Raw genomic sequence first — 23,445 nt, 5'->3', positions numbered from 1 at the left:
ATTAGCTATTTGATTGGTTCCGGACAGTGGTGCCTCTTCTATGAAGATTATCAAAGAGCTATTCTGAGATCATAGGTATTACTGGATTCTTTGACAGTTTCTGGACCAGTCAACTTGTATCACTTGCAGCGTGGTATGTACACAAACTTTGAAATCTGTCTGAGATTTTTTTTACAACATCACATGAATGTCTTGTTAAAATCGACATTGAGCTTAAAAAAATAAGGTCACAAATTTGTAAAATACAATTGCAATATACTGTAATGAAGTTCAAAAGAAGAAAAATTAATATCAGAAAAAAATGTCAAAATACAACATACATATAGAAAATTAAAATATACATCAATAAAATAATAAAATGTAAAATCATGGCATACAAGACTAAAATCAATAAAATCATAATAAAACATAATACACATCAGTGAAATTGTTCTACAATGTACATGCATAAAAAAAATGTAAAGCTAAAAGCACAGTTTGGGTACAAGATACATATACAGTGTGCTCGGTCTAAACCAGACACCCATGGGACCACATAATTTGTTTTGTTCGCAGAGAGTTCTGGATTGTAGAGTGTATATAGCAAACATTGTCAATGTCGAAATCAATTTTTTTTGGCTGGTTTAGACAAAAATCTGGATTGGACAGAGTCCGGTTTAGACAGAGTACACTGTATTCACATGGATGTTACAAATTAAAAATGTGACAACAAGGAACATGCAAGCAGAAAAGCGTGAACCTTTGGACTGTTCTGTTGACACCGTGCCGTCTGTGGACGTGGTGCCATCTGTTGACCCCAACTGACCTTCCGACTCGGACATCTGATTGGTTTCCGAGGAGGCGTTTTCCTCACAACTCTGGTTGGTTGCTACGGAGCCAGTCTGGGAGGCTAAGCTGCTCTGTGTGGTGGTCACAGAAATAGTCTCTTCATTCTGATTGGCTTCCTGGCAGGTTGTCTTGATGTTCTGATCAGCTTCACAAGCCGAGTCATTCTCTGAGCCTTGATGGGCTTGCTGTATATCGCCCTGCACCAAATGACAGTCATCATCTACAATGGCTGCTGACATATGAGCTAGAATTCCTACTCCCTCATCAGCAATAATCTCAATGTTCTTGGACCCCTGTTTGGAGTTCGAGGGTTTGACTGAGCCCCCTTTTCCGGTGTCTGTCGAGCTTTTCACAATCTTTTGTTCCAAGTACAAAGATTTGAGGTCGGTATGGGAAGATCTCTCCATTAACAGTGGTCGTAAGTTTTGAAGTATGTCTGAAGCTGTCACTGTAAGACGTTTTAACAACATGGCTGATCATTTCAGATTATTTACCAACATGGCTGACTGTGACAATGATGACGACTTGTCAATGTGGCTGAGCTGCTATTAGCTTACATCAATTTACTAATATACCGTAGAAAACTTAAGCTGCTGATAATTTAAGACGATTTACCAACATCACTTACAACATAAAACCGTTTATTAACATGGCTAAGCTGCTGACAGTTTAAATTTTGCTGCTATTGTAAGACAATCTACTAGCTTAGCTTACATGAAAGATGATTTACAGACATGACATACATTGTAAAATAATTTTCCAACAACCTTATTCTGAACACAAGTCAATTTCCCCATAGTTCAAATCTAGTGTAGCTGTCACTGACATAGCACTTTATAAAAAGGTAAGGAAAAAAGAGAATAAGAAAATTATTTTAACCAAAATTGTTTTGTGAAGAAAAAATTACTTAAATCCAAAAAATAAATACAGATAGTGATTTGATCTCTGACCTCTATACTGACCTTGACCCTGGGTCAGGATAATAATAACAATATACAATAGTTTGTTCTGATAGATCATGGTGTTGTTAATGAAAATGATGTAAACTTTAAACTATTCATATAAGAACTACTGGGGAAAAAGTCAATGATTCACAGGAACAAATGTCACATTCCACACTTTCACCACCAATTTAAGAATTGAAATGCTGTCCATGATCTCATTGAGCATTTTCAAAACATTTTCTTTTTCCAGAGTTTTCAAATCAAGTTTATTTAAAATCTGTTCTGGTTTTGGTGAATTTTCATCTGGAAAACAATGTACGAGGAACAGAAAAACAGATGAACTGAAAACAACGCATTATTCAATGAACCCATTTCCCAAAATAGCAGAAAGCAAGAAAAATGCAAATCTGTGATGACCTATAACCTTGATGTTAAAGACATAGTTAACCAACACCCTGGAATGTACTATAATCTATGGAAAGTGCTCAATAGTGTATAGTGCAGTCAATACAAAGTCTGTTTTAAGGATCTCTGTCCCACTGCGCTCGTACCTTATGTATATACAGTTACCTCCCTTTAACTTCTGTAAGGATCTCTGTCCCACCGCGCTCGTACTTTATGTATATACAGTTACCTCCCTTAACTTCTGTAAGGATCTCTGTCCCACCGTGCTCGTACTTTATGTATATACAGTTGCCTCCCTTTAACTTCTGTAAAGATCTCTGTCCCAGCGTGCTCGTACTTTATGTATATACAGTTACCTCCATTTAACTTCTGTAAGGATCTCTGTCCCACTGCGCTCGTACTTTATGTATATACAGTTAGCTCCCTTTAACTTCTGTAAAGATCTCTGTCCCACCGCACTCGTACTTTATGTATATACAGTTACCTCCCTTTAACTTTTGTAAAGATCTCTGTCCCACCGCGCTCGTACTTTATGTATATACAATTACCTCCCTTTAACTTCTGTAAGGATCTCTGTCCCACTGCGCTCGTACTTTATGTATATACAGTTACCTCCCTTTAACTTCTGTAAGGATCTCTGTCCCACCGCTCGTACTTTATGTATATACAGTTACCTCCCATGGAAGGAGTATGCATGGGGATTACCTCAAAGTGAGTCATCAGACTGGCAATGAGAACAAAGGATAACGGAGATTACCTGTGTGCTGATGGACTGGCACTGATGGTAGGGTAGGTAAGGTATGTATGGGATTACCTGAGGGCGAGTTGATTGACTGCCGGTGAGAGTTCCTAGTTGGCGTGGCCGCTGGGGTTGGTGGTTCTAGGATGTCTCGATATTTCGATACCATCAGAACAGAAGTGAAATAGACGATAGCCAGGGCTAGGAACTGTGCCTGTTTTGTTTCCTCGACATCACGATACACCACTGCACGGAGACGATTAATGTCCATATCTTGGAGAAGCTTTTCGTAGTCCTTGATAGGAGATGTCTGCTCGTTCAAATTTTCAATGATATTCTGTAATCATACAACAGTAAATTATATTGCATCTCAATCCATGGAGGTAACAGCTCAGTAAATTATCACTGTTCAAAAAAACCATTTAAACTTATCACTTTCCTTAAAAATAAACAATTTATTTTAATTTCACCCAAGCAAGAAAGCCTGTTTGCATTCATTATCTCTCAGAACAGCAAGTTTTCAATTCAGTTTCTCATTAGGTAAAAATTGCCTCTGAAACTCAGATCCCCCAGCCGCTTAATTTCTAAATCAAAGATAGATCAGAAATGAAGCTAATTAAAAGCTGATTCCAAAAACAGGACCAACTTCCTACAAGTTTAAGAAATAGTGATCATACTTACAGTAATACAAAAATGTATAGGAATCAATAATTGGGTGCTATTAGAAAATTCAGAATGCTATTTGCATTGACCTTACAGACATCTCAATATCGCAAATATTAGGGAAAACTTATATTAGCTGGCTTCAGGGTGAATATATGCAAGTGACTAGCGTTCATACTGGCATGCACATTGAAAATTGTCATTCAATCCCTTTAGAGTTTCTCCTAATTAAGACCTTGAATAACTTACCCGTTCAGTGGGATGTGAAGCCATGATCAGCGACTGTATAGGGTCATGGCCGTTCATGTTGCGTGAACTACGACTACTTGAACTTGTAGGACTGCCGGGTGGGGAGTGGGGGCGTTGACGATGTCGACACTCCAGACAGTTTCTCACCGACGATGTACACACTAAAGATAAAACAAAGGACCATTTTACAAATGGAGAAACAATGACAGTTGTTTTTATGAAAGTTAAACAATTTTTGACAGTTTTTGATCGCACTAACAATGTACTGAAGGATATCAGCTATCTCAATGTGATATGATCCTCCTTAATGAAATTTTTCTATGATAAGCTAGGAGAACTGAAAGATAGCATATAAACATAACAGAAATATCTGTGTAGCAAGCAATTCTCTATAGAGGGCAGCACTGTATCATCAAACTTGTCAGTAACATATTAGAAATTCAAGGTTCTGCTCTCTATAAACAAATTTTCTCTGCACCCCTGAAATATGTCATGACTAAATTGAAGGTCTTTATGTGACACCTTGAGGACGATTCAAAGAGACTAGTCTAATGTATTCGATGAAGATTGATGGAATCACACGGCAGTGTAACTGTAAAATTGACCAGCTTTGAAGTTGGGTGTCGGCTCCTCTGTAATCTTCAAAGGACAGGTATCAGTCTTACATTTTTTTTAAAGTTTTGTACCCAAAACCAAACAAATAGTTAACCACAAGCCTATGCTTTTATCATGACATATTTCAAGGGTGAAGAGAAGATATGTGTATCGTAAGCAGAAGACTCGAAATTTGAAGATTGTCCACACAGACTACCTTATAATCTGTACGATACATAATTGTCAGTACTCTTCAGGCTATTTGATAGATGAAATACTGTAAACGTACACATTTTAGAGGTAGACTTACCAAGCGCTTTTTGCGCTGTAATTATTGCGCATAATTATGAATGTGCTCATTGAAGTTCTTGTACATGTATATTATTCTCTATTACATAATTCCTTGATGCACTAATTCATAAATGCACTAATCTATTAAAATTTCAAAATCTCTAAAATTTAGTGCACTTAAACTAGAATGTTTACTGGAAGGCGATGCTATGTGATTCAATGGCAAATGATTTCATGTTATATGAAATCACACTAAAATATATATTACCCAGGCGTAAACATTGTCTCAATATTCCACCGGACGGCATATTCTTCTCCTGTTCCAGCTCAGCAAAATTTGTGGAACTTGCAAACACCAAGACGTCCATCATATTCATGATGCGCTGCAGGATGGACACTGCCTGCTCTATACTGAGGCCTTGGGTGGGCTCCAAAATCTCCACCTCCCCCTAAAACACATNGGTGGGCTCCAAGATCTCCACATCCCCCTAAACTACACAGGCATGATATATACTGAGGCCTTGGGTGGGCTCCAAGATCTCCACCTCCCCCTAAAACACACAGACATGATATATACTGAGGCCTTGGGTGGGCTCCAAGATCTCCACTTCCACCTAAAACACACAGGCATGATATATACTGAGGCCTTGGGTGGGCTCCAAGATCTCCACATCCCCCTAAACTACACAGGCATGATATATACTGAGGCCTTGGGTGGGCTCCAAGATCTCCACCTCCCCCTAAAACACACAGACATGATATATACTGAGGCCTTGGGTGGGCTCCAAGATCTCCACCTCCCCCTAAAACACACAGGCATGATATATACTGAGGCCTTGGGTGGGCTCNAAACCCCCCCCCCCCCCCCCTCCTAAAATACACAGGCATGATGAAAGGATGTAAAATGTTCAGTATCTAACAGAAACTGGGACACTCAAACTCATACTACAAGAGATGGACATGGAAAATGGTGGCCCTGTGTTCAAAATTTTATTTTTATTCTACTTGCATTAATCTACTTCACCATATGGAAAGAGCATACATTACTTGAGATATACAAAATGTATGCAGTTTTAACCCTTTCATTACTGTAGACCATAATGGACTCATCCATATCAATGCATGGTAGAGTCTACTAAAGTTACATAGGGGTGAAAGGGTTAAGTACAAATATGCAACTTTTGGATGATGAATTATTCTAACGCACTTAAATTTTGTTTATATTTCTTTATTTGATTGTGCTTACTATTGTTTTCTTTGAAGGAGTTTAATTCAAGAAAAGAAAAAAATGAAATATGTTCCATGTTTAACCATCTCTAAATATTCTCACAATAATTTAATTCACAAATATATTTCATAGAACATGAAAAAGTAAATTTACCAAAACTTTTACGGACAAAAATAAGAAATAAAGTTTATGGTTTGCAATAAATCTAGATTTAAAATATGCCACACAGAAGTATTTTTCCTTAGTGTGGTAATGTATCATCGAAGTGAAACTTACGTTTGGAGAGGTGGCAGCTGCTAACAAGGGAAGTAACCCTCCACAGGACGTGATCAGATTATCGGCGAGCTGTGAGATCATGTGGGTGACGTTAACGACGTACACGTGGTTGTCTCCGGAGTTGACAAAGTCTATCACTGTCTTTGTACTGTGGCTGTAAGCAACCATTATATTATCATTATATTAGTGAGCTATACTACCTATCAACTAAAACTTTTCTTGTGACAAAAAGAAGAAAATATCGGGCTACAGTGAAACCTGTCTTATCCAGCAGGTTGTATTTCCATTTTTTATTGAAAAATTACCAAAACCCCGATATATTCCGACATCCTCTCTAATCTGACCAATATAATGAGTCTCAAACAGTGTCAGATTAGACAGGTTTCACTGTATTTTTTATTTAAGAAACTCATTTAAACAAATCTATTTACATCATTTAAAAAAAACCACTCTTTCAATTGATAATCTGTCAAGGAAAAATATGGGCCATCATAGAAAAGCTACATCAAACGGTGGTATAGTATTGTATAAACATATTTCCTCTCAAGTAGGAAAAACCTTCATTATCAGAGCCCTTATCATTAAAATAAGAAGGATTAAAAGTGCTCTTCCCAATTAAATAATAAAATCTCACTTGCAAAATATTACACAAAAAGAAAAAAATTAATATACCAACTTTATTCCGATTTTCACCTAAATGACCCCCCCTCCCCCTCCACCCCTAATTTCCACTTCGACATTAAACCCCCTCAATATCAAAAAAGATTCAGTATCACTTCCCAACCTAGAAATCCCCAGAAGGCAATCATAGTTACCTTTTCCAGACCTGGAGGTCGGTCTCTACAGAAAAGAGAAGATCTGACAGAAGTTTCTGGTGAAGTCCTGACCACCTGAACTCAGGGATCCTGAAGGGTGGGGCCCGGGGACCGGGGCTGAACACATGTCTGTTGCCATGGGATTCCATGCTGCCCCGGAATGACTGTGCCCTAGAGGGGTTCCTCCTGACACCAGTGGTACTTATCCCCCTTGGAATGTCACTAATTTTCTCGTCAGGTACCTCCTCCGATTTGGCACCAGCTGCAGCATCATCTTTAGCATTAGTTGCTGGTGCCTTCATTTCTTCTGATGTTTTTCCATCCTCTTTTAGGTCCTCTGATGCCTCCCCATCCCCTTCTGCTTTCTCCACTTTCCCTTCTTCATCCTTCTGATGACCTTCAGCATCACCATTTTGTATTGTTTCAGGTTTTTCTTCTTGTTTAGTTTCTTCTGTACTGGACTTTTCCACTTCTTTGATCTGGACGGAGCTTTTGATTTGCGTCTGCTGTTCCTGGAGGGCAGGGTCAGATATGCCGGAGATAGTGCTGATTGGGTAATTCTGTCTTTCTTGTGGATCAACATCGTCAACTCGCTGCTGGTCATACTGACGGTACATCTTTGACATGTGGATTTTGAAATCCTCGTAAGCAACCTGTAAAAAGTCAAAATTCAATACCAGAATACCTTATATGTCATTAAACTGACCTATACGACACATTGACCAATGATATGTTGACCTATAAAATTCACCCATAAAATTGACCTATGACACGTGTTGACCATAGACACATCTGATAAATACCAGGGGATCCAGTCTTTAGAAAGTGTACAAAATTGGAAGTATGTTTTACACCCTCCAGTCTTTTTTACACAACTAGAACAGCGTAATCTGCAGGCTAACTAATATACTTAAACCTCTTCAGGACTAATTTGATTGTAAAAGTCTAGTACTGTTCTAAATGAAAAATACATTGCCTAGTAACTACTAACAAGCAAACTGATAAGAGTGGACAAAAAATATTTCAAATCTATGCAGCAGTTCTGGAGGAGGAGTTTGGACTAAATTGTGTCTACAGACAAAATGTAGAAATATAATCATACTCACCTTAGAGTGGAGTATGGCCAGTGTGTCCATAAACACCCTCAAGCCACCATACTCACCTTTGAGTGGAGTATGGCCAGCGTGTCTATCCACACTGTCCAGCCACCGTACTCACCTTAGAGTGGAGCATGGCCAGCGTGTCTATCCACACCTTCCAGCCACCATACTCACCATAGAGTGGAGCATGGCCAGCATGTCTATCCACACCGTCCAGTCACCGTACTCACCTTAGAGTGGAGCATGGCCAGCGTGTCTATCCACACCGTCCAGTCACTGTACTCACCTTAGAGGGGAGCATGGCCAGCGTGTCTATCCACACCTTCCAGCCGCCGTACTCACCATAGAGTGGAGCATGGCCAGCGTGTCTATCCACACCGTCCAGTCACTGTACTCACCTTAGAGTGGAGCATGGCCAGCGTGTCTATCCACACCTTCCAGCCACCGTACTCACCATAGAGTGGAGCATGGCCAGCGTGTCTATCCACACCATCCAGTCACTGTACTCACCTTAGAGTGGAGTATGGCCAGCGAGTCTATCCATACCCTTCAGCAACCATACTCACCTTAGAGTGGAGCATGGCCAGCATGTCTATCCACACCCTCAAGCCACTGTACTCACCTTAGAGTGGAGTATGGCCAGCGTGTCTATCCACACCCTCCAGCCACCATACTCAAATTTGATAGCGTGATGTAGCAGCATCCGGAACAATGACATGACCATATCTGTAATTTTCCGTTCCTCGTCGTTACGCGAATATATGTAGGATAGGGAGAACAGCCAGTCCTGCCACACAGACATCTGTAGGACTGTCCTGTAGGACAAACAAAATATCATTACACTATAGGAATTACAACAGTCCATCAAGTCAAAGTTTTACAGCAGTTCAATGATGAAAGGGCAGGATATAATTGCTCTAAGGACAAAATGTTTGGAAGTCTAATCCTGTCTTGACCCTGTGTTTGTTTTGTGTTAAATAAGAAATTGTACATGTATTCTGATTCCAGACCATTAATGGATACAAAAATGCATGGAAATAATCCCATTTAGATGTTCTCTAAAAACCCTTTAAATTGTTTTAATAAACTTCTCCTCTATAGATTCAACACAGTGTATTTATACTTTACAATTCCTTGATATCTACAATGAAGGACACCAAACCTATATATCAACTATTGAGACTGTCCTTACCAAGACATCAACAATGGTGTCGGCCCAAATCTAGATATCCACTAACTACGTACACTTATCTAAATAACTACGACAACAGATGCCCTAATCTTGATGTCCACTAAATATGATACTATAATCTAGATATCCACTAATTGGGCTTCCCTTAACTATAGATATCTACTAGCAAGGCTTCCCTAACCTAAATAGAATGCCTTACCTCCTATTTTCCCGATTGTTGTTACACAGGATTGTCAGATCTGATAGGAATGTCTTCTTGACCTCTGCGACCTCTGATGTTGGCTTTGACTGGCGAATCATTGTAGCCACCACCTTCAGGACAGCTGTAATTGCAAAAGACATTTCAATCATAATGTTTGTAAAATTTATGCTAGATGCAATAAAATTGATATTAAAGGATGACTGGTAGGTCGTTGAGCAACCATTTTTGCTTTCAAATATACTAAGGATCATAGTTTGGAATAAATAAAGCAAGTAAGTTAACCTCATGTCTGATCCTTAAAGATATTTAGGCTAGTTTTGGTAAACACCCAACTGAGTTTTCTATCTTAGTTTTCTATAGGCTAGTTTTGGTGAACACCCACCTCAAGTTTCTATAGGCTAGTTTTGGTAAACACCCACCTCAAGTTTCTATAGGCTAGTTTTGGTGAACACCAACCTGTGATTTCCATCCTAGTTTTCTATAGGCTAGTTTTGATGAACACTCCCCTCAGTTTTCTATCCCAGTTTTCTAAATGCTAGTTTTTGTAAACACCCACCTCAGTTTTGTATCCCAGCTTTCTATAGGCTAGTTTTGGTAAACACCCAACTGATTTTTCTATCCTAGTTTTCTATAGGCTAGTTTTGGTAAACACCCACCTGAGTTTTCTATCCTAGTTTTCTATAGGCTAGTTTTGTTAAACACCCACCTGAGTTTTCTATCCTAGTTTTCTATAGGCTAGTTTTGGTAAACACCCACCTGAGTTTTCTATCCTAGTTTTCTATAGGCTAGTTTTGTTAAACACCCACCTGAGTTTTCTATCCTAGTTTTCTATAGGCTAGTTTTGTTAAACACCCACCTGAGTTTTCTATCCCAGTTTTCTATAGGCTAGTTTTGTTAACATCCACCTGAGTTTTCTATCCTAGTTTTCTATAGGCTAGTTTGGTTAAACATCCACCTGAGTTTTCTATCCCAGTTTTCTATAGGCTAGTTTTGGTAAACATCCACCTGAGTTTTCTATCCCAGTTTTCTATAGGCTAGTTTTGTTAAACACCCACCTGAGTTTTCTATCCTAGTTTTCTATAGGCTAGTTTTGGTAAACACCCACCTGAGTTTTCTATCCCAGTTTTCTATAGGCTAGTTTTGTTAACACCCACCTGAGTTTTCTATCCTAGTTTTCTATAGGCTAGTTTTGTTAAACACCCACCTGAGTTTTCTATCCCAGTTTTCTATAGGCTAGTTTTGTTAACATCCACCTGAGTTTTCTATCCTAGTTTTCTATAGGCTAGTTTGGTTAAACATCCACCTGAGTTTTCTATCCCAGTTTTCTATAGGCTAGTTTTGGTAAACACCCACCTGAGTTTTCTATCCCAGTTTTCTATAGGCTAGTTTTGTTAACACCCACCTGAGTTCTCTATCCTAGTTTTCTATAGGCTAGTTTTGTTAAACACCCACCTGAGTTTTCTATCCCAGTTTTCTATAGGCTAGTTTTGTTAACATCCACCTGAGTTTTCTATCCTAGTTTTCTATAGGCTAGTTTGGTTAAACATCCACCTGAGTTTTCTATCCCAGTTTTCTACAGGCTAGTTTTGGTAAACATCCACCTGAGTTTTCTATCCCAGTTTTCTATAGGCTAGTTTTGTTAAACACCCACCTGAGTTTTCTATCCTAGTTTTCTATAGGCTAGTTTTGGTAAACACCCACCTGAGTTTTCTATCCCAGTTTTCTATAGGCTAGTTTTGTTAACACCCACCTGAGTTCTCTATCCTAGTTTTCTATAGGCTAGTTTTGTTAAACACCCACCTGAGTTTTCTATCCCAGTTTTCTATAGGCTAGTTTTGTTAACATCCACCTGAGTTTTCTATCCTAGTTTTCTATAGGCTAGTTTGGTTAAACATCCACCTGAGTTTTCTATCCCAGTTTTCTACAGGCTAGTTTTGGTAAACACCCACCTGAGTTTTCTATCCCAGTTTTCTATAGGCTAGTTTTGTTAACATCCACCTGAGTTTTCTATCCTAGTTTTCTATAGGCTAGTTTGGTTAAACATCCACCTGAGTTTTCTATCCCAGTTTTCTACAGGCTAGTTTTGGTAAACACCCACCTGAGTTTTCTATCCCAGTTTTCTATAGGCTAGTTTTGTTAACACCCACCTGAGTTTTCTATCCTAGTTTTCTATAGGCTAGTTTTGTTAAACACCCACCTGAGTTTTCTATCCCAGTTTTCTATAGGCTAGTTTTGTTAACATCCACCTGAGTTTTCTATCCTAGTTTTCTATAGGCTAGTTTGGTTAAACATCCACCTGAGTTTTCTATCCCAGTTTTCTATAGGCTAGTTTTGGTAAACACCCACCTGAGTTTTCTATCCCAGTTTTCTATAGGCTAGTTTTGTTAACACCCACCTGAGTTCTCTATCCTAGTTTTCTATAGGCTAGTTTTGTTAAACACCCACCTGAGTTTTCTATCCCAGTTTTCTATAGGCTAGTTTTGTTAACATCCACCTGAGTTTTCTATCCTAGTTTTCTATAGGCTAGTTTGGTTAAACATCCACCTGAGTTTTCTATCCCAGTTTTCTACAGGCTAGTTTTGGTAAACATCCACCTGAGTTTTCTATCCCAGTTTTCTATAGGCTAGTTTTGTTAAACACCCACCTGAGTTTTCTATCCTAGTTTTCTATAGGCTAGTTTTGTTAAACACCCACCTGAGTTTTCTATCCCAGTTTTCTATAGGCTAGTTTTGTTAACATCCACCTGAGTTTTCTATCCTAGTTTTCTATAGGCTAGTTTGGTTAAACATCCACCTGAGTTTTCTATCCCAGTTTTCTACAGGCTAGTTTTGGTAAACATCCACCTGAGTTTTCTATCCCAGTTTTCTATAGGCTAGTTTTGTTAAACACCCACCTGAGTTTTCTATCCTAGTTTTCTATAGGCTAGTTTTGGTAAACACCCACCTGAGTTTTCTATCCCAGTTTTCTATAGGCTAGTTTTGTTAACACCCACCTTAATTCTCTATCCTAGTTTTCTATAGGCTAGTTTTGTTAAACACCCACCTGAGTTTTCTATCCCAGTTTTCTATTGGCTAGTTTGGTTAAACATCCACCTGAGTTTTCTATCCTAGTTTTCTATAGGCTAGGTTGGTTAAACACCCACCTAAGTTTTCTATCCTCGTTTTCTATAGGCTAGTTTTGGTAAAAATCCACCTGAGTTTTTTTTCCTAGTTTTCTATACGCTAGTTTGGTTAAACACCCACCTAAGTTTTCTATCCTCGTTTTCTATAGGCTAGTTTTGTTAAACACCCTCCTGAGTTTTCTATCCTAAAATATGACTCTGTCTCCACATGTTTCTTCATCACACTGTCACCAGACAAGCGCTCTGTCAGCAGCTGCAACAAGAAAATGTACAATCTAAGATAAACATTGTTAATAATTTGTCTAAAAAATAGCAATGACATCAACTAGAGACCATTACACACTATAAAACACCTGTACTCACCTCAAACATGACGTTTTACACAGGTAGTGTGATCTAGTTTGGTTAAACACCCACCTGAGTTTTCTATCCTAAAATATGACTCTGGCTCCACATGTTTCTTCATCACACTGTCACCAGACAAGCGCTCTGTCAGCAGCTGCAACAAGAAAATGTACAATCTAAGATAAACATTGTTAATAATTTGTCTAAAAAATAGCAATGACATCAAATAGAGACCATTACACACTATAAAACACCTGTACTCACCTCAAACAAAACCTTATAAACAGGTAGCGTGATATTCGTTACCAGTACTCACATCAAGCAAGACGTTATACACAGGTAGCGTGATATTCGTTACCTGTACTCAGTTCAAACAAGACGTTATACACAGGTAGTGTGATACTCGTTACCTGAACTCACCTCAAACAAGACGTTATACACCGGTAGTGTGATACTCGTTACCTGTACTCACCTCGAACAAGATGCTATACACAGGTAGTGTGATACTCGTTACCTGTACTCACATCAAACAAGACGTTTTACACAGGTAGTGTGATATTCGTTACCTGTACTCACATCGAAAAAGACGTTATACACCGGTAGCGTGATACTCGTTACCTGTACTCAGCTCAAACAAGACGTTATACACAGGTAGTGTGATACTCGTAACCTGTACTCACATCAAACAAGACGTTTTACACAGGTAGTGTGATACTCGTTACCTGTACTCACATCAAACAAGACGTTATACACCGGTAGTGTGATACTCGTTACCTGTACTCACCTCAAACAAGATGCTATACACAGGTAGTGTGATACTCGTTACCTGTACTCACATCAAACAAGACGTTATACACAGGTAGTGTGATATTCGTTACCTGTACTCACATCGAAAAAGACGTTATACACCGGGAGTGTGATACTCGTTACCTGTACTCAGCTCAAACAAGACGTTATACAAAGGTAATGTGATATTCGTTACCTGTACTCACATCGAAAAAGACGTTATACACAGGTAGTGTGATATTCGTAACCTGTACTCAGCTCAAACAAGACGTTATACACAGGTAGTGTGATATTCGTTACCTGTACTCACCTCAAACAAGACGTTATACACAGGAAGTGTGATATTCGTTACCTGTACTCACATCGAAAAAGACGTTATACACAGGTAATGTGATACTTGTTACCTGTACTCACCTCAAACAAGACGTTTTACACAGGTAATGTGATATTCGTTACCTGTACTCACCTCAAACATGACGTTTTACACAGGTAGTGTGATACTCGTTACCTGTACTCAGCTCAAACAAGACTTTATACACAGGTAGTGTGATACTCGTTACCTGTACTCACATCAAACAAGACGTTTTACACAGGTAGTGTGATATTCGTTACCTGTACTCACATCAAAAAAGACTTTATACACCGGTAGTGTGATACTCGTTACCTGTACTCAGCTCAAACAAGACGTTATACACAGGAAGTGTGATACTCGTTACCTGTACTCACATCAAACAAGACGTTATACACAGGTAGTGTGATGCTCGTTACCTGTACTCACCTCAAACAAGCCGTTTTACACAGGTAGTGTGATACTCGTTACCTGTACTCACCTCAAACAAGACGTTATATACAGGTAATGTGATACTCTGCTCATTCAGCATCAGCCGTTCACCAATCAGAGAGAAGAGGTTGTGTGGGCCCATACAGTCAGCCTTCCTCCTGTTAATTACCAGACATATTGTAAGGTTGAAATTAGGGCGCTTATAAGATTGCATGCTTCGAAGATACTCTGAGGTTACAAAAGGTACAACATAAAATACGATTTTTTTAAACTGAAGCTGTTACTAAATCACTGTCAAAGTCAGGTAAACATTTAAAATCAAACACTTAGGATCATTGGTAAAACATATATGTAGATATAATTCTATTACAAGATTGATATACACATAATTTTATTAACATTTTACTGTGACAGTCATAAATAAATTATTGTGCACCTAGAACCACACACTTAATAATAGCAAGTTGGCAACATGTTGATAAAGGGAGGTAACCACTGTTCATAAAAGGGTAACCATTGATGATAAAGGGAGGTAACCATTGATGAAGAGAAATGAAATTGTTCATGATTGGTATTATTTTACATCCAATTGAAGTATACATCTCAGTGTTAGATCATTATTTCTCAGTTAACACCCATATATAGGTAACATTGTTTGATGATCTACATCAAATAAAGACACAGCCTTTAGGTATGAAAAGGCAACTGATAAGTGTCCAGTCACATTGACATTCGATTATCACATTGTTTAACAGGCAGAAAGGAATTCAAACAATAAAATAAACATGTATCAAGAGAACGAAACTTAGAATCCAGAAAGTGGACCCTTAATGCAGGTTCAATTTACAATGAAATTGCTACAATGGGGAACAATGAAGTGGCCTCTTAACACAGGTGGTTTCTGTATGGAGGAGGTTGTATGAGTAGGTTTGACTGTATATGTGAGACTGTAACATATTTGATATACATGTATTGTGTTTGATATTTCACGTTTGATATTGTGTGTATGATAGTTTGATATTTTGTGATTGGAATATTAAGAAATTTAAATCTTGATGAATGAACATAAAAAAGAATGAATGATGCATGTTGAAGACAGAGGAAACAAAAGATGAATTTGTAGAAGTTTTGATATTCAGTGACTGAATATAGACAGAGAGTAAGGTTTGTGTAGTGTTGACAGCAGAGAGAGGGAGAGAGTAGAAAGAGGAAGATGTTGTAATGTAAATGTAGTCCTCCTACTGTTTGTTTATTTGTTTGTGTAGTTTTTGGTAATGCCGGGACATGCGGTATGATCTGCAACAACAATAACACAACTATATGTCAACGTTTAATGTCAGCAGGTTAATTAGGCCAAAACAAATTGATTACTTGATTCTCAGGCCCGCGCGCATTTCATTTTAGGGCACCGCATTGCCAATTTTAAGTAATAAAAAAAAAAATCGTGAATGCGCCAGCCGCAGTCTTTAAAAATATCTGGAAATTGGTCCGCATGTCGTTTTTACTCGTTAGTCACCCAAGTCCCGAAAACGTTCGAATAAAGATAAGGATTGATATACAGGCAAAATGATTATGACTTATTAGTCTTGTGTACAAATGGCCCTCATTTCGGTACAAATAAGGAATGGGGGGTTCGTGATTCTCGTCTGGAACAACGTGGGGGGATTTTCGGAGGCTTGCTCTATGACGGGTCTCTACACAACTATAAAAAGACAAGGTAATGACCACAATGAACGTTTTACAAACTACACAATAAAAAAAATGCCCTTGTCTCATTTTTGCCATGTAAAATGAAAAAAAAACGCATCTCTTTTAAATAAAATTGGCCTGAGAACCAAGTAATTAATTTTATTTGGCCTTATCTATCTGGAATTAAAATCCTGTAAAAAAGGGGAGATAATTCGTAATTGAGCATTTATTCAAACAATTGTGATGTTCAGTGTCCAATTCTTCCTTATATTATTTTCACTTGTTTTCTCAACTATTTGATCCTTGAAACGCACTCTCTACAATAATAGCAAATATATCAAGATGAGGAAAATTACTACACTGCATATCATACACCATGTTAGACTGGTATATAGCATTACTTTACGAGACATGTTTGCTGTAGTGTTGAGTTTGTGGATATATGATATTGTGAAAGCCCGGAAAATAATGCTGTGACGAAAATTACCTAATCGAAGCTTCACTTACTTGTGTGTGGCCCTCATAAGGAAAAAGCCGAGGAGTTTGAGGGACTGAATTTGCAGTGGTTCTGAATTTGATGCCAGCAGTTTAAACACGGTCCTAAAACAAATACCAAACATTCACCAAATTATGTAAAATATTTTGAAATTATATAAACTTTATTTATTTTACAGGGTATTTTTCCATTTCAATGCTACATTTAAAAATAGATCAATAGGTCCGCCTCCTTATATTTAAATCAAATATGATTTTACGGCCCAAGAAAAACATTTTTTTTGTCTTATACCAGGACTATACCAACATCAGAAGTGACTGAGCTATTTTTTTGTTCGAATATGACTGCAGTGTGTTGGTCAATTCCGGTTTCACTGTAACAGTAAAAAACTTCAGAAGTTCCAGATTTCTTTGCCCTTAAGTACAAGGGCAAGTTTAACTAATACACTGACAGGTCAGCAAGGGTCCTGCCATGTGCCTAACCGACCCCCCAAATCCCCCTAGTCCGTTTTCAGTAACTGTATCCTTGACCTTAAAAACTTTTTAAACCCTTATTGCACATCTTCATATCACAGAGTATCACCATGGTAATTTTCAGAAACATTAGTATTTCGGTTTACGAGATATTCTTCGGATTAAAGAGGGAACAAACAGATGTACACCATGATTACTTGGGGCCCTGCATTTCCAACAGATTTTCACTTGACAAATTACCTGATGCCGTTTTTCTTGTCGAAGGAGGGCACCATGGAGGCTGGGTGTTCTGCCATCAGGGACACCGTCAACTGAAGTACGTCCATCAGATTGTCATCCTACAGGTACAAAATTGCAGGTAAAACATATCCTTGAAGGTAATTGTATACAGGTAAAACATATTTTCAGGTTGGTAATGATCTACATATAAAACATATCCTCAGGTAGGTAATTATCTACAGGTAAAAGGTATCTTCAGGTAGGTACTTATCTACAGGTAAAACATATCTTCAGGCTGGTAATTATCTACAGGTAAAACATATCCTCAGGTTGGTAATTATCTACAGGTAAAACATATCTTCAGGCTGGTAATTATCTACAGGTAAAACATATCTTCGGATTGGTAATTATCTACAGGTAAAACATATCTTCAGGCTGGTAATTATCTACAGGTAAAACATATCTTCATATTGGTAATTATCTACAGGTAAAACATATCTTCAGGTAAATGATCTACAGGTAAAACATATCTTCAGGTAGGTAATCATCTACAGGTAAAACATATCTTCAGGTTGGTAATTATCTACAGGTAAAACATATCTTCAGGTAGGTAAATATCCACAGTAAAACTGACTTCATTATATCATACATGTATTTAAAACATGATGTAATGGGGTGATATGTTGAAGGTCAAGGTCACAGCTACATATTTCTAATATGATGGTAAAATTGGCATGTCCATGCATTCATGAGTAAATCATATTTTACCCCATTTTTACCATTATTGTAGCTGTGCCCTTGACCTTGAACATATGATCTTGACCTTCCACTGTTCTCCAGAAACTAATATCAGCATATTGAACGGACTAAAACATCTCTCCTTATTTTTTTTCTTTATTACTGAAGAATGAAATATCTTCTGAAGTCCTTTCTATTATTACCCCAGTAGGCTTAAATATTGCCAAAATATATAGAACAGTGCTGTGTATACCTCGTGAAGTGTGGACATGTAGTTGAGGATGCTCTGTAACTCGTCCTCTTGGACTCCCTGACCTTTAAGCAACAGCTGTTTAATGTACAGCAGCATGAAGGAACGTAATTTGATAATCTCGTCGTAAGTTGGCCGTGGCCCATCTGTAACAGAACAACTTACATTGGTATTCCATTTCATTTAACAGACAAATTCAAAATATTTTTCTTTGATAATTTACCGTTCTTTACCTTCATTTTATATTCCATAGTTAACAGATGAACTAGAACACCGACCTGTCAGGTAGGACCCTGCTGGGTACAAATCTAATCTTAATACACCCATCAAAACTAAGTTAGATTATATAATATACTGTTTATAATATTTGGTGAAATTCCTATGGGGGTAACAATTAAACAACAATCTAATTGTTGATTAATTAAATATGTATACCTTTAAGTAATTTTTAAAAAGTATTCTGGAGGTAAATAAACCAAATCTATATACATGTATACTTAACGATAGCTACAACCTGTCTATATGTACCACCTGTCTATAACAACAACCAGTCTTCAATATCAGTGGAAGCTGGATAAGAAGAATCCCTGGAGACCATGAAAGTGTGATTGTCTTATCTGAATTCATCTTAAGTAGATTGGACTGAACATTTTTAAAATCAGTTCCCCAAATGTTTCCTGTCTATATGAGTAAGCTTGGGTGGTACATATAGACAGGCGTGTCTGTCCATAGACCTTAGAGACAGTTGACCCCTGACCTGTGCCCTTGGGTGTGATGCCACTCCGATCCTTGGGGTTGACGACCCAGTAGTAGAACTTGAGGGTGTGCATCGTCTGTAGAACTGCGCTCACTCGGCGAATGTTGTTGTAGATCTGGGCATTACTGATGAAATCGGTTGCTAGGTAACAGTACAATTTGGTCTGCACCTGTAAAAAAAAATTACATTTGAAATTTTGTATTATATTTAATGGAAGGTATCTCTTAAATAAAGGAAAGCATTTTTCTGTTAATTTTAACAGAAATCATTTAACAGGATATTTTGCTTTCATTACAGATTTGACAAATGATACTATGGGCTGCCCCAGTAGTTTAGCTGTTTTCTATTCCATTAAGGTTATCTGGAATGAGGCTTCACTTTATATTACGACATGAGAAAGAATACCTGGAAACAAAACTGACAGTGCAGATATACTTGAAACAAGAGACACTGACCTATACAGAAATGTAAACACAGTTCTGGGTCAAACAGGTGTTTGATGTCAGCTACTTACTGGAACCTCTTTTATATATCCACAGATCAGGGTCTAATAGGTGTTTGAGGCCATTTACTTACTGTAACCTCTACAGAAGTGTATCCACACATCTGGGTCAAACAAATGTTTGATGTTGGTTACTTACCTCAACAGAAAATGAATTTACAGTGCAGGATTGAAAAGTACAATGGATGAACAGGTGTTTGAGGATGGTTACTTACCTCTACCGAGGCATGAATCCACAGGGCAGGGTTGAATAAAATGTGGTCAAACAGGTGTTTGAGGAGCATGCTACCGGTGGGTAGTTCTACCAGATACTGTGTGAGGGCCAAAAAGGTCTCCAGGACGGCTGGAGTCACATGCATCCGAGACGCCTGAAATGTAAACAATAATTAATCATGTTTTTGTATACATTATGTATACAGAGGAAATCACTATTCTACAATAGTAAAATTTACTGAAAACTCTGTTTTATTTGTTTAAGATGGGACAAAAATCCTGGATTTTGCTTGTAGTCAACATCTTTTTTGGATATCAAGTAGAATTCCTCGCTCATGATACTGAATTCATACGAAAATTGAGAAACGTTTGAACATTTCATAAACAGTCAAACCTGTCCATGCGACCACCTCTATTAGCTCATCCACCCATGAAGACACATTTTTAACTTCCAATTCAAAGGTTGGAATGGTTCATTATGAGTTTAAGAGACCATCAGTGTTGAGAGATCAATTTTAACGGATACTATTGTAGTAATTTCATTGTAATTTTAACATGTAATTAGTGATTTTATGTATATTTGTTTTTTAAAGCAAGGCAAATATTCTGGCTTCAGCACTCAACCAACTATATCTTTGGATATCCTACAGATATTGTCTGTTACAATGATTTAGAGTATACCTTTTCCAGGAGATAACCAATGACCAGGAATCCCTTGTTCTGTAACATCTGTTGTTGTATGGTGACGGAGCTCTCCAGCAGGTTCAGTAAGATACTCATCAGGTTAGCACTGCAAACCAAACTCACATTGTACTCAACATCACTGACATCACACACTCACATTGTACTCAAAATCACTGACATCAAACAAACTCACATTGTACTCAAAACAACTGACATCAAACAAACTCACATTGTACTTAAAACTACTGCCATCAAACAAACTCACATTGTACTCAAAACAACTGACATCGAACAAACTCACATTGTACTCAACATCACTGACGTCAAACAAACTCACATTGTACTCAAAACTACTGACATCAAACAAACTCCCATTGTACTCAAAACCACTGACATCACACAAACTCACATTGTACTCAAAATCACGGACATCAAACAAACTCACATTGTACTCAAAACAACTGACATCGAACAAACTCACATTGTACTCAACATCACTGACGTCAAACAAACTCACATTGTACTCAAAACTACTGCCATCAAACAAACTCACATTGTACTCAAAACTACTGCCATCAAACAAACTCACATTGTACTCAACATCACTGACGTCAAACAAACTCACATTGTACTCAAAACTACTGACATCAAACAAACTCCCATTGTACTTAAAACTACTGACATCAAACACACTCACATTGTACTCCAAACCAATGACATCAAACAAACTCACATTGTACTCAAAACAACTGACATCGAACAAACTCACATTGTACTCAACATCACTGACATCAAACAAGCTCACATTGTACTCAAACCTACTGACATCAAACAAACTCACATTGTACTCAAAACCACTGACATCACACAAACTCACATTGTACTCAAAATCACTGACATCAAACAAACTCACATTGTACTCAAAACCACTGACATCAAACAAACTCACATTGTACTCAAAATCACTGACATCAAACACACTCACATTGTACTTAAAATCACTGACATCAAACAAACTCACATTGTACTCCAAACCACTGACATCAAACACACTCACATTGTACTCCAAACCACTGACATCAAACAAACTCCCATTGTACTCAAAACCACTGACATCACACAAACTCACATTGTACTCAAAATCACTGACATCAAACAAACTCACATTGTACTCAAAACCACTGACATCAAACAAACTCACATTGTACTTAAAACCACTGACATCAAACAAACTCACATTGTACTTTAAATCACTGACATCAAACAAACTCACATTGTACTTAAAATCACTGACATCAAACAAACTCCCATTGTACTCAAAATCACTGACATCAAACAAACTCACATTGCACTCAAAACCACTGACATCAAACAAACTCACATTGTACTTAAAATCACTGACATCAAACAAACCAACATTGTACTCAAAACCACTGACATCAAACAAACTCACATTGTACTTAAATCACTAACATCAAACAAACTCACATTGTACTCAAAATCACTGACATCAAACAAACTCACATTGTCCTTAAATCACTAACATCAAACAAACTCGCATTGTACTCAAAATCACTGACATCATACAAACTCACATTGTACTCAAAACCACTGACAGCAAACAAACTCACATTGTACTCAAAACTACTGACATCAAACACACTCACATTGTACTCAAAACCACTGACAGCAAACAAACTCACATTGTACTTAAAACCTCTGACATCAAACAAACTCACATTGTCCTTAAATCACTAACATCAAACAAACTCGCATTGTACTCAAAATCACTGACATCATACAAACTCACATTGTACTCAAAACCGCTGACATCATCACACAAACTCACATTGTACTCAAAATCACTGACTTCAAACAAACTCACATTGTACTCAAAACTGCTGACATCAAACACACTCACATTGTACTCTAAACCACTGACATCAAACAAACTCCCATTGCACTCAAAACCACTGACATCACACAAACTCACATTGTACTCAAAATCACTGACTTCAAACAAACTCACATTGTACTCAAAATCACTGACACTGACATCAAACACACTCACATTGTACTCAAAACCACTGACAGCAAACAAACTCACATTGTACTCAAAACTACTGCCATCAAACAAACTCACATTGTACTCAACATCACTGACATCAAACAAACTCACATTGTACTCAAAACCACTGACATACATGTACCATATCATTTTACCTCATCTATATATAGCAGCATTTCTGATTGGATTATGGTCATATTTCCCAAAGTTAGGGCCTCTCTAGTAAAATTAAGCAAGAGGCACCACACCTGAGTTCGGAGCGACTGAGGCAGACAACAACAATGGTGCAGAGACCTGATCATTTACACTGTTGTGTTATTGTTCAATTTGGTATAATAAAATATGTATTAACTTTACCTTTGCAGAAGGGAAATACAATTCTTTGCTTCCCTTGATTTAATCATGTTTCACTCTTATTGTGAAACATGATTAATCTTGGGGGAAAACAAAAAGTCGTTTTTCCTGACCATTGAAAGCAATAAATGTAAAATAATGCTCACAGTAGTCAAACCATAAATAGCTGGTCAAAAATGTTCCTTACATGAAGTTATTGATTAACATTTGAAAATGTATAATAAATGTTTTCTACGTGAGGTTTATCTTACTATACTTTAAAACTTTGATATAAACAAGAGGCCCATGGGCCTTAACGGTCACCTGATATATTTATACAGAGAGTTGATTTTGTTTTTAACATGAACAGAAATATTATTCAAAGTGACAAAAAACAATAAAACCACCTTACTCAATATCTAGCATACAGATTTCAGACTAAAAAGGATTTGAAACTAGCACCT

General features: G+C 37.7%; 1 protein-coding gene across 5 annotated transcripts in view; it reads right to left on the bottom strand.

The window, feature by feature from the left end:
- LOC110447174 (neurobeachin-like) overlaps positions 1 to 23,445 on the bottom strand; it is a 294,693-nt gene that overhangs the window by 233,776 nt on the left and 37,472 nt on the right. For all 5 annotated transcript variants that reach the window (XM_021492692.1, XM_021492694.1, XM_021492695.1 and 2 more), the window contains exons 14-28: positions 20,578 to 20,686; positions 19,899 to 20,051; positions 19,182 to 19,350; positions 18,428 to 18,570; positions 17,458 to 17,555; positions 16,756 to 16,848; positions 14,609 to 14,717; positions 13,065 to 13,146; positions 9,524 to 9,647; positions 8,755 to 8,947; positions 7,033 to 7,685; positions 6,218 to 6,371; positions 4,982 to 5,162; positions 3,829 to 3,989; positions 2,992 to 3,253 (exon numbers count right to left, since the gene is read on the bottom strand). In XM_021492692.1, the coding sequence (XP_021348367.1) occupies positions 2,992 to 3,253; positions 3,829 to 3,989; positions 4,982 to 5,162; positions 6,218 to 6,371; positions 7,033 to 7,685; positions 8,755 to 8,947; positions 9,524 to 9,647; positions 13,065 to 13,146; positions 14,609 to 14,717; positions 16,756 to 16,848; positions 17,458 to 17,555; positions 18,428 to 18,570; positions 19,182 to 19,350; positions 19,899 to 20,051; positions 20,578 to 20,686 (2,684 nt within the window). The remainder of the gene's footprint in view (positions 1 to 2,991; positions 3,254 to 3,828; positions 3,990 to 4,981; positions 5,163 to 6,217; positions 6,372 to 7,032; positions 7,686 to 8,754; positions 8,948 to 9,523; positions 9,648 to 13,064; positions 13,147 to 14,608; positions 14,718 to 16,755; positions 16,849 to 17,457; positions 17,556 to 18,427; positions 18,571 to 19,181; positions 19,351 to 19,898; positions 20,052 to 20,577; positions 20,687 to 23,445) is intronic.

Source organism: Mizuhopecten yessoensis, unplaced genomic scaffold, assembly GCF_002113885.1.
Source record: "Mizuhopecten yessoensis strain PY_sf001 unplaced genomic scaffold, ASM211388v2 scaffold3229, whole genome shotgun sequence".
Taxonomy (NCBI): Eukaryota; Metazoa; Mollusca; class Bivalvia; order Pectinida; family Pectinidae; genus Mizuhopecten; species Mizuhopecten yessoensis.
This window is presented reverse-complemented; position numbering and strand designations above follow the sequence as displayed.